This window comes from Urocampus carinirostris, chromosome 18 (assembly GCF_059441175.1).
Source record: "Urocampus carinirostris isolate Australia breed hairy pipefish chromosome 18, RoL_Ucar_1.0, whole genome shotgun sequence".
In the NCBI taxonomy this organism is placed as follows: Eukaryota; Metazoa; Chordata; class Actinopteri; order Syngnathiformes; family Syngnathidae; genus Urocampus; species Urocampus carinirostris.
In genome coordinates this window covers 432,312-445,056 of record NC_142366.1, presented here as the reverse complement: position 1 = coordinate 445,056, position 12,745 = coordinate 432,312, and the positions used below count along the sequence as shown (strand labels likewise).

General features: G+C 41.8%; 1 protein-coding gene across 3 annotated transcripts in view; it reads left to right on the top strand.

Moving 5' to 3' along the window:
- Positions 1-12,745, top strand: part of mix23 (mitochondrial matrix import factor 23) — a 42,087-nt gene that overhangs the window by 20,325 nt on the left and 9,017 nt on the right. For all 3 annotated transcript variants that reach the window (XM_088322208.1, XM_088322211.1, XM_088322209.1), the window contains one exon: positions 10,122-10,247. In XM_088322208.1, the coding sequence (XP_088178334.1) occupies positions 10,122-10,247 (126 nt within the window). The remainder of the gene's footprint in view (positions 1-10,121; positions 10,248-12,745) is intronic.

Sequence of the window (12,745 nt, the reverse complement as noted above, 5' to 3'; positions counted from 1 at the left end):
TTTTTTTTGCAATCGCATGCAAGATGTGTGGCATGGTCATTTTAGGTGGAAAACAGTTGTGACAGATGCATGAATTTTTCTAATGGTATATCTAGGCACTTCCAAAAGTGGCCATTTGGAGATTCCAAAAACAGGGACTGTTGACATCATAGTCTTTGCTTCTCAACAGTCTGACCACTCGCAGGCAGGTTTTAGCAATTAAAATAGAATATAGAATTAACCCGTATACGTTGGATCAAAAAAATACCGAATGGGTTGTTATAGAAAGAAAAGTAGTAATCTTGTCATATTCCTAAGAAAACATTTGGTTAACATGGTGCTATTATTTTCACATCGACCCTGGTCATTGTGTATAAACTGTGAAGTCGTGAATCCAAGGGTTAGATAGATAGATAGATAGATAGATAGATACTTTATTCATCCCCGCAGGGAAATTCACACTTAAGTACTTCACAAGATAGTTAAGTACTCACAAAAACTAAACTACCACAGAAAATAAATTTTACTTTTTAAATTTTAAAAAATGTACAATTTTAAAATCAAAAATTGAATCGAAGTTGCAATATTGGTCTAAAATATTGTGATTCATTTTTTTATTATAACTTTTATGTGACTTTTATTGTTATGATTATTATTATTAGTAATATTGGTATTCAATAATGTAAGTGAGCAGAAGCCTTATACTTTTAATGGATGGGTAAAGGTAATGAATAAGCTTATTATAATGATTATCATGACTTATTTTTGTTGTTGTCATTAATATCATTATCAACAACATGCCTATTGTTATTGTGGAACTTTGTTATTATGCTGCTGTCACTATCATATTATGCTAATTCATCACAATCTAAATGTATATTTATAAACGAGCAATGAGGTGAAAAATGTGTTTGTGATGATGTTGAAAACCAAGCAAAAACTGGAGAAACAATCTCAGATATACAGACGCTGCCCTACTTACGAACAAGAATTGAATTTGTTCGTAAGTAGCTGCAGTGCTATATTTTATATGTTTGTATAAGTATATTTCCCCCTCGGATGGGTCTGGCCTTGATGCGGCGAGGGGGCTTGCGTGTTCCAGTGACCCTGGAGAGCGATACCGTCGGGAGCTTGCTCCTGGTAGGGTCACCCATGGCGGGCCGGTCTCCGGGGTAGGTTCCAGACAAACAAAGACCCCAGCGTGTCGGTACGCTGTGAGGTGGCAGCCCCACCAACCGACTATCCTGCGGAGGGCTAACAACTCACCCAGGAGAAACACACTTTGTTACGAAACTGACCAGAGAAAGAAGCCGGACTGACCAACACGGTAACGGACCCCAGCCTGCCCCCGACCAACGAGTACGGATCGATCTTCGTCATAAGACCCGTGTCGCCACCTGGAATGTCCAGACACTCCTTTGCCCCGGAGCTGCCACCCTGCTGTCCCGAGAGCTCTGTCGCTATAACATCACCATGGCAGGGCTCTGTGAAGTACGATGGCAAGGCAATGGTGAAACAACAGCTGGCAACCTTTGCTACATCTGGAGTGGCCCCGAGAGTCGGACCGGCCTTTACGGTGTGGCTCTTGCCATTCCAAAAGCCCTCCGGAGGTTCCTCATCAGCTGGACACCAATAAGCGACAGACTACTGTCTGCTCGATTCCTCCACCATCACGGCAAGATGACAGTGATCGTCGCCTACGCCCCCACCGATGTCGCTGATGAGGATGCGAAGGACGCATTCTTTGACCAACTCCACCAGGCTGTCAACCAAGCCCCACCACACGACGTCACCATCATCCTCACTGATGCCAACGCCACTCTATCCAGCAATGATCGGTCCCCCGGCTCACCTGTCGGCACCACCTTCGTTGACAGCACAACAAACGACAATGGCAACCGCCTCCTCCTCCTCTGCCACCAAAACAACCTTTGTGTTGCTGACACCTGGTTTCCCCGGAAATGCATCCATCACTGGACGTGGTACAGCCCAGATGGCAGAACCAGGAAGGCATTGGACCACATCCTGATATCACGACGCTGGAAGTCGTTTGTAACCAACTGCCGGGTGTTCAGAGGAGCACAGCTTGGCAACACAGACCATCGTCTGCTGGTGGCCCAGCTCAAGCTAAAGCTCCGAGCCAACCAGCACAAGACTCTGCCTCGCCCCGACTCCTCCCGACTCAGCGACCCCAACATCGCCAGAGACTTCAGTTGCTCCATTCGCCGCTCTCTTGATACCCTGGCTCCTGACAAGCTGACAGACTGGGCGGCCTTCAAGGAAAGTGTCCTCCAGTCTGCTCACAATGTCCTCGGACGCCCGCGATCCTCCCCGAGAAAGCTCTGGATATCAGAGAGGACACTAAACATCATAGACCAGCGGCGTGAGGCCCGACTCCGAGGCGACCTCACAGAGTATCGGAGACTGAATCGCCTGCGCAATGTGGCCATTGCTGAAGATAGGGAGAGGTTTCGGCAGGCAGAAGCCCAACAGCTTGAGTCCGCGGCCAACAACAACAACATGAGCCGCGTATTCAGTCTACTACGCCAAGCCCGTAGCGGCCCACACATAAAGACAGCCCTGGTAAAGGACTCAGACGGCAACCTCATCATGACAGAAGCCAACTGCCTCGAGCGCTGGAAGGAGCACTTTAGCCTCCTCTTGCAGCACAGCACCATCCCGGCTGATCCCACCCTCCTAGGGGCTGCGAGCACAGCACCTCCTAACAGACATGGGGACTTGAGACTTAGTGACTTGGACTCGAGTCGACTCGAGTCGCTGTTTTTATGACTTGTGACTTGACTTGGACTTGGCAATCTAAGACTCGGGACTTGACTTGTGACTTGACTTGCCCAAGAAAAAAATACTTGGGACTTACTTGGGACTTGAAGGTGAAGACTTGAGACTTACTTGAGACTTGCACATGTGTGACTTGGTCCCATGTCTGCCTCCTAACGACACCTGCTGCACAGACCCTGTAACACCTGAGGAAGTGAGAGCTGCTCTGAAGAAGCTGAACACCAAGAAAGCCCCCGGCATCTGTGCCATTACCGGCGAGATGCTCAAGGCCGGCGGTGATGGCATGGTGGAGTGGCTAACCCGCCTATTCAACCAGGTGTGGGAATCGGAGTAGCTGCCCACCGACTGGACCAGAGGAGTCATCTTGCCCTTCTGGAAATGCAAGGGCGACAGGCTTGTCTGTGGAAACCACAGAGGCATAACCTTACTCTCCATCCCGGGCAAGGTCTTTACCAGGATCTTGCTCAGCCGTGCCCTTCCAGCAATCAGAAGCTGCCGCCGTCCCCAGCAGGCTGGCTTTATGCCAACCGCTCCACAACGGACCACATCTCTGCCGTCCGTTTGCTGATAGAAAAGACCCGTGAATTCCGTAAAGATCGCCATCTGTATATCGGATTCATTGATCTGAAGGCCGCCTTTGACACCGTCTGCCACTCTTCACTGTGGAACATCCTCCAAGCTCTCAGAGCACCACCCAAGATCATAGCCCTGTTCAAGCTGCTCTACAGCAACACAGAGAGCTGTGTCCGTATCAACGGCATTGACTCCGACTGGTTTGCTATCTCCAGCGGCGTTCGCCAAGGCTGTGTGGCTGCTCCCGACCTTTTTAATTGCATCATCGACCATCTGATGTTCAGGGTTAGTGAGCGCATCCCCGGAGTGTCTTTCGGCAACTACCACCTGACTGACCTGGAGTATGCTGACGACACCATCATTCTCAGCACTTCCTACAGCCAGCTGAGAGACGCTCTGGGCATTTACAGCGAAGAGGCAGCGCGGCTTGGCCTGCAAGTGAGTTGGACGAAAACCAAGTTCATGTATGTCGGTGATGGACCAGATCCACCTACCATCCAAATTGGTGGCGACATCGTAGAGCCTGTCAAGAGCTTTGTATATCTGGGGTCCATGGTGACAGACAATGGGGACCTAAAACCAGAGATTCTCCGCAGAAGAGCCCTGGCAGCATCTGCTCTGCAGTCTCTCTGGAAACCACTCTGGCGGCACCAGACCATCGCACGCAAGACGAAGCTCCGCATTTACAACCTCGCCGTACTCCCTATCCTGCTTTATGGCTCAGAAACATGGCCCCTGAACGACACCCTGGCCACAAGAATCGATGGTTTTGATAGCAGGGCTCTCAGAACCATCGAGAACATCAGGTGGCCCCAGCGAGTCTCCAATAAAGAGCTCAGAGCCCGCACGTGCCAGCCCCAAGCATCTTCCTTGGTCGCACAACGCCGCACCCGCTGGTTTGGCCATGTCCTTCGTCTACCACCAGACCATCCGACACGAGCCATTCTCCAGTTTGACCCAAAGGCCGCAGGCTGGAGACGACCACGAGGGAAACCCCGCATTCGATGGCTCGACGTCGTTGCGGGCGACCTCCAACAACACGGAGTTGCCGTAGAGGATGCAGAACAGCTGGCACAAGACCGCCAGCATTGGAAAAACCTGGTTCATCTGGTCGGCTGAACGCACAGGGACGGGACCCCCCGACCTTCGCTGGAGCAATAAGTAAGTAAGTAAGTATAAGTATATTTAAGGCTTGTATAAGTAATCTGTATTGTTTAGTACTAAAAAAATAAACATTTCATAATATGCTCTATAAAGATAAAGTGAAGTTTCTTACTTGTGGAAGATAGGCTTCAAGAGTTAGGCTACGCCCTCTGTGGTCGAAAGTAGGCGAAAAATAGTGATACAACCATTTTCTCAACTCCATCAAGCTTTCTTATTCCACTTTCATTTCATTTCTCGCCTCTTCCTTACACTTTACACCAACCATATTGAATAGATGCACGAGATATCAAACAATAAAAACATCAAAGTTCTTGGCGCGCTAGAGATACAGTACCAGAGTATGTTTACGCACAAACTAAGAAGTAGAAGCCGGGTTTCTTCTTCGGGGTGAATGCCGGGGGACCTCTCGACGCCACACGGTGGAAAGAAGCACTATAGTACTGTCCTCTACTCGGAAAAAAAGTGCACACAATACAAAATCTAACTTATAGCAATGTCCGGATATTTTTTGACATCCCCAAAAAAATGTTCGCATCTTCCGTTTTTCGTAAGTCGAATGGTTTTAAGTAGGGGAGCATCTGTACATCTTAAGAACACAAAACAAACATCCTGCACGTCTCATAGTGAGGGCAGACAAGTAGGAGCTTGATGCTGGAGGAATCTGGCTCAAGCTCCCATGCTTTGTCTTTTTTAATGCACAGATCGGGACATTAGCAATGAGTGGTTATGCTGCCTTGGGGAAGACCCTCTATAGCAGCAGGTCCAAAATATGATGGACAACTTACACCACAAAACAGTCAGTTCTTACCATGAACACTCATGATAATTATTGTTATTATAACCATTACTCTTATATACTGGACTGTCTCAGAAAATTAGAATATTGTGATAAAGTTCTTTATTTTCTGTAATGCAATTAAAAAAACAAAAATGTCATACATTCTGGATTCATTACACATCAACTGAACTATTTCAAGCCTTTTATTATTTGAATATTGCTGATTTTGGCTTACAGCTGAAAAAACTCAAAAATCCTATCTCAAAATATTAGAATACTTCCTCAGACCAAGTAAAAAAATAATTTTATAACAGCAAAATCAAACATTTGAAAATGTCCATTGATGCACTCAGTACTTGGTTGGGAATCCTTTTGCACGGATTACTGCATCAATCCGGCGTGGCATGGAGGCAATCAGCCTGTGGCATTGCTGAGGTGTTATTGATGCCCAGGATGCTTCGATAGCGGCCTTCAGCTCATTTGCATTTGTAGGTCTGGTGTCTTTCATCTTCTTCTTAACTATACCCCACAAATTCTCGATGGGGTTCAGGTCAGGGGAATTAGCAGGCCAATCAAGGACAGTGATGCCATGGTCAGTGCACCAGTTACTGGTGGTTTTGGCACTGTGGGCAGGTGCCAGATCATGCTGGAAAATGAAATCCTCATCTCCATAGAGCTTTTCAGCAGATGGAAGCATGTAGTGCTCTAAAATCTCTTGGTACACAGTTGCATTTACTCTGGACTTGATGAAACACAGTGGACCAACACCAGCAGCTGACATGGCTCCCCAAACCATTGCTGACTGTGGGAACTTCACACTGGATTTCAAGCAACTTGGATTTTGCTCCTCTCCAGCCTTTCTCCAGACTCTGGCGCCTTGACTTCCAAATGAAATGCAAAACTTGCTTTCGTCTGAAAAGAGGACTTTGGACCACTCTGCAACTGTCCAGTGCTTCTTCTCCATAGCCCAAGTCAGACGCTTCTTCCGTTGTCTTGAGTTCAGAAGTGGCTTGACCATGGGAATACGGCTATTGTAGCCCATTTCCCGGACACGTCTGTGAACTGTGGCTTTTGATACCTGGACTCCAGCTTCAGCCCACTGTCTTTGAAGCTCCCCCAAAATCTGGAAGCGGCTCTTCTTCACAATTTTGTTAAGGCTGCGGTCATCTCTCTTGGTTGTGGAGCGTTTCCGGCCACATTTTTCCCTTCCAACAGACTTTTTGTGGATATGCTTTGAAACTGCACTCTGTGAACAGCCTGCTCTTTGAGAAATTTCTTTTTGTGTCTTACCCTCCTGATGGAGGGTATCAATGATGGTCCTCTGGACAGCAGTCAGATCAGCAGTCTTCCCCATGATTTAGTTTACTGAACCAAGCTGAGTGTTTTTAAGGCTCAGGAAACCCCCGCAAGGTGTTTCGAGTTAATTAGATGATTCAGGTGATTAGTTGAATAGCCTACTTGTATACTTTTTCATGATATTCTAATATTTTGAGATAGGATTTTTGAGTTTTCTTAAGCTGTAAGCCAAATTCAGCAATATTCAAATAATAAAAGGCTTGAAATAGTTCAGTTGATGTGCAATGAATCCAGAATGTATGACATTTTTGTTTTTTTAATTGCATTACAGAAAATAAAGAACTTTATCACAATATTCTAATTTTCTGAGACAGTCCAGTATTATGCTCAAAATGTATGGAGACAGCAATGATAATAGTGATGGTGATGATGATGATGATGATGAAGTGCATCCACAGAACCAATGTAAAGATGTATATTCATGAGGTGTTTTTGGACATGTAAATACACAAGATCCGCAGGTTCGAGAGCGTTCTCCATTCGGGCCCCGGTGCTGTGGAATGCTCTTCCCCCTGAGATTCGATCTGCAACCTCAGTGGAAATGTTTAAATCTAAGCTTAAAACACACTTCTATTCTATAGCATATGAATAACCGATATTTGATGTTGACAATATCTGTGTATCAGTGTATATCTGCCCTAATGGAGGTTTTACATCAGGTGATGGTGTGATAAGTGTCTGTGGTTTGCAATATTGTGTGGTCTGTGCAGCCCTTTTAAAATCTTGGTGTTTAAAGGCAATACAAATAAACATGACTTGACAGATTTAGCTGAAAGACACAATAATTAAGGAAGTCCAGGGGCAAGATTAAATTAGCATATGCTCATTCTGTTTTGAACATGTGCATTAACATAGTTTTTTTTTTGACTTGTTGTATTTTGTTTTTATCGGGTTAAAATAAAGTTTCATTCATTCATACATAATTTCAGTGTTCTTGCAAAAAAGGTTACTGGTTTTTAAAGTGCCCCTTTGTTTATAGAAAACATTTATATTGTGTAAGTTTTAAAAATTATAGGAAAAAAAAAACATGGAAGTGAATGTTTTGCTTGAAATGAAACTTCTTCTTAGAAGTTTTTTGGAAACGAGAATTTTAAGTAACTTAGCAGTTTTCAACTGTTGTTTACTACCCAATAATAAAAGCTAGAAGCATACTTTATTTTTGTAATGAGAGATGAGGGTTTAACCTTTCTTTTGATTTATCCTATCCAGTGTTGGGAATGACACTGTTATATTTAACGCCAATACGTAACGGCGTTATTTTTTCTATGAAGGGGTAATCTAAATAATGACTTTTTTTGCCGTTACCAGTACTGATGCCAAAGGCGGTGCGTTACTTTGGATAAATTGAAATGAGGCATGTTGGCGTGGACGGGGGTTTACTTTGGGGACATGAGAGTAACACAACTGTAAACATGACACATGCTCAGTTATGGGATTATGGGTAATGTAGCACTCATGTTTTTAACCACATAAAGAGAGGGATTGGATAGTCTCTTTATATTGTTTTACTGTTGACTTTTGTTGTGAACAAAATACTGTAAGTGCAATTGCCTATTTCTACTTGACCGGTTGTGAGAGTTTGATTTATTTATGCAATGTTTAATGCACTTCATATTGTTGAACTGTTTGACTCTTTTGACACTTTTGTTGTGTGAAAATACTTGAAGTAAAGTACGATATGTCTACTTGAGCTGTTTGATTAGAGATTGTAATTCTATAGAGTGAAACTCGCGTTATATTGTTTTACGCATCACTTGTCTACTTGACCAGGTGTCTCAGGTTGTGAGAGTAAGATCTAATTTATTAAACTCACTCTACATTTTACTGCTGAGGGTTTTTCATGATACAGTTTACTGTTTGTTCTTGTTGCACTTTAAGTGTAAAATAAATCCGTCGCTGGCAAGGTGCAAGAAATATTGCACAGTTCTATAACACAACTACCTGTCCTTTATTCAACTGACTCAAATACTGCTCAAATTTAAAATTCTTTGACATACAACTTATTTTTAAAATACCATAAGTAGTTACTTTCCCCAGTAACTAGTTACTTTTACTTGAGAGTTATTCCGTTAACTCAGTTACTTTTTGAAAGAAGTAGTGAGTAACTATAATTTTTTAAATTAATGTGTCCAACAGTAATCCTATACCTAAATAGCTACTGAGCTACATTTTTTGTAGGTCTTCAAAAGTGAGTCTAAATGGCAAAAGCTGGCTGGCACTGGCACTTGCCTTTCGATAGAAATGTCTGGCACTGAAAGCGCTAAGTCAGTGTAAAATATTCTTATCTGAAATCCCCCCTGTTCTTCTTGCAAGTTGATAATCCCTTGATGTCTTTTCTCCTTTTTTTGAGTGCAAGGTCATTCATCTCTTCTCTGATTGTTAGATTTTTCAAGGTCAGGAAAATACTTGACTTTTGGGTGAAGTGGTTAAACATGCTAGAAATTGCTGCCATTGCCAAGGAATCCAACACGCCTGCGCTCGTGTCTTGTCATTACGGCATTGTCGTGTGAAGCCTCACGCCCCCCTACTGGTCACACCCAAGAGGACAGCTCTATTTAGAAATCTGGCTCTGAGAAGCGCTCTTTTGTGGCTCCCAAACAGATCCTCATATTTTTCGTTTTTTGAAATGAAATGATGTGCATTGATATAGCGCTTTACAATGTGCTTCACATTTCCCAATAGCGGCCGTGCAGCCATGTAAGGCTTATTGGGGTTCAGTGTCTTACCCAAGGACACTTAGCCATGTAACACGGAGGAGCCGGGATTTGAACTGCGATCTCTTGATCTCAAGACGAGCGCTCTACCTCCTGAGCTACTGCCACCCCATGACATATTATCAATTATTATAAACCGGTATCCACCAAAAATATATAGTCATTAGTAATTTCTTGGATTCCCTGCAAAACACACGATATATATATATATATATATATATATATATATATATATATATATATATAAATATTCACAAAAGAATGGTAAAATACAAAACAATTGGTTATTTTTCCAGTTTTTCTGCATACAGTACTTTTTTTGTTTTCCGCATTGAACTGAATTATTACCCAACACCCATAGTGTGCTTTCTGTGTTTGGAAACAAGTGTAACGTATTGAAGCTACTTGTGCATTGTTGAAGCAGAATGGTGGAACTCATGTCAGTTTATAGCAGCAGCCCATTGACACAAAAATATTGTAGATTATGGATAGATCCAACTCAAAATAGCACAAAGTATGTGCTAACAGCAAGATAGTGACTTAATTTTAGTCAACAACGTCAACAAAAAAGGGTTTTTGGATCGGTACTGGATCTCTTCCTTAGAAAGGGACTGGAATAATCTAAAACTTGACCTTAAGTGCTTGAATATGGCCATGAAAAAGGTGTACGAACCCTGGTCTTTGTTAAATGTTTGTATGCATTTGTTCCTCTTAAGTTTCTCCCCTTTTTCAGTAGCACAATTTTTCGTGTCTTTCAGGAGGTGTTAAAATTGATGCGCACGATGGATGATCACATCGTCCATGCCCTGAACACCACCGTGCCTACAGTCTCGTTTTCTGGCAAAGTGGATGCCACTCAAAATTGCAAACAACTGTATGATTCAGTGAGTCCCTTTAATGCGTGAAAGAAGTTTATTATTGTTAAAAGAATAGACAAACAACAAAGGATTGTAGATTTGTAAAAGAGGCCTAAAATCCCAATCCAAAACATACCAAAGTATATTGAATGCCGTTCTTGACCATTTGGAGAATATGGATGGTTTTGGTCTCTTTTGAAAGGTCATACACCAAAGTTCTGTACCAAACTGGAATAATTGCTGCAGGTGCTACTGGCATTCAATAATCTGAGTTGAAACACTCATAGTAGGTTTTTATTCTCGCCTGATTTTTTTTTTTTTTAAATCAAGTGCCTGCAGACGAGTGTAGTATGGGCATCTTAGCTGGTAAAACAGCTTGTAACCTTACCTGGTACCTGGTCAGATTTGATCTCACTCTGAAAAACTAAACATTGTATTTTATACATTTTTCTAATGGTTAGTTTAGGCCATTTCCAAAAGTGGCCATTTGGAGGCAAACAGTTTACAACACTAAAACCTTTGCAAATGTGTATTTTACTTTGGCCAATATGTTCAACATTGTGAAAGAGTTATAAATATTTGCCTCCCCTCCCAAAAAATGATCATGCACACTCGTGTAATATTGAATATTACGTAATAATGAATAACGAATTGTGTTGCACACGTTTATTTTCAGCTCTGATTTGATTACACCCTGTAAATATGAGTCTATATTTACGTTGGGAATTTCACTGGCTAACCAATGTGACAAAAACATTTGAATCGGTAACTACTGGCTGAAGATATTCAGAGCTGATCAAACAGGCCTATAGGCTAATGCGGGCTTTGGACCGAGAAAAAAGCCTATTCTCATTATCAGCGATGCCAGGGGTTTAAAGAATTCAAAAAGAAATTGGGCCTTTTAAATAAGTTTGCAAAAGAGAGAATGTTTTCCCCAAAAATATATTCTTCCATTTTCACTGTCATAGCGGGCAGCAGGTGGCTCTAGAGTGCCAAATTAATTTATTAAACCCAATGTTAAAAATCGCCAGTCATTGCCCCCTCTTTGCAAAGGATGAGGCTCGCACATTTTTGGGGAGGGCAAATGACTTTGATTAGAAAATCTTTCTGGGAAAATGTAGCGTAAAAAGTAGCCTGATAGTTAGAATGGTAAACAGGTAAAAAACTAAGAGAAAGCTAAAAGAGTAAAAAGCCAGACAGAAAGGTAAAAAATAGGTATACAGCCAGCTAAAGGGAGGCCAAAATTTCACTTAATATCTAGCAAAAAAGATTAAATGTTAGCTACTGAGCATACAAAAATCTTTACTAGATAGCTTGCTAAATAGCTAAAAAGTAGGATGATAGCTAGCTAAAAAGGTAGTCAGATAGCTACCGTAAGACAACTTCACATTTTTTGCTCATTCACTTTATAAACCCTTAATAGGAATTTAGTTAGTTGTATTTCCCGTAAGATAAATAAATAAAAGATGAATAAACATATTTGTTTAATACATGAATAGATTCCCATTCTATTCTCATTGTTGCTTAAAAAATAATTGGCGGTTTTCTTTGTCCATGAAGCTCATGGACTGGGATTTATTTGAATTTTTCAAATAACAACTTATATTATTACTATGTTATTAACAGTTTATATATTAAAATCAGGGTTAGTCAACCAAGAAAACAAAATCCTAGAAAATCACAATGACCCAGCACTGGTGAGCTATTTTCATCAAATAGGCGGGCTCTCGACTGTCATTAGGCGGCACCATGTTGCCCGAGGGCACTAAGCTCAACTAAATGTGTGAATTTTTACTATTTATTTGTAGATGTTAATCTACAATATAATTTACCGACCGGAAGTAGATGTGCACATAAATGATGAAGATAATAGAGCAGAGGGGGGCCATCTGTCCTGCAAGGTTTTTTTTTAGGTTTCTTTTTGTCAACTTAGCTGATACAATTTATCAGCTCGCTAGTAGAGCTAAGGAGAGAAATTTAAGAGAAGCCTCTGAAACCATGCATGACTGGTGGCCCTTGAGTGACCTGGTTGTACATGTCCTTGAAATCCTTAAATGCTAGAATTTTAATTTTGTGTTAAAGGTCAGAAAATGCTTGAATTTTGTGTGAACTGTGAAGAGCTTGAAAATCTTTGGAATTCTTCTCTGATGTTTTCTGGCAGTCTGACTTGACAGATCACACGTTAAACAAAATTTTAGAAAAATAAAGTCTGTTTGTAAATGAAACCGTTCTGATTTTACTGCTGCATGGGGTTGTGATGTGAAGCGCCAGTGCATAAGGAGAGTTAAATAGAAATACAAACCTATATGGGGGGATATTTGTCTCAAAAATATTGTAAGATCCTTAAATATATTTGGAATTTACTCAAGTTCAGATCACATCAAATCAAATACAGTATGTATTTATAATTGCAAGCGCAAGATTAAACATTGAATATGGAGATTGCGGATATATTTGTGGCTCTGTAAAATACATGAATCACACCAGATTTTTTTTCATTTAATGGTCCTGGAAATTTTGAAAAC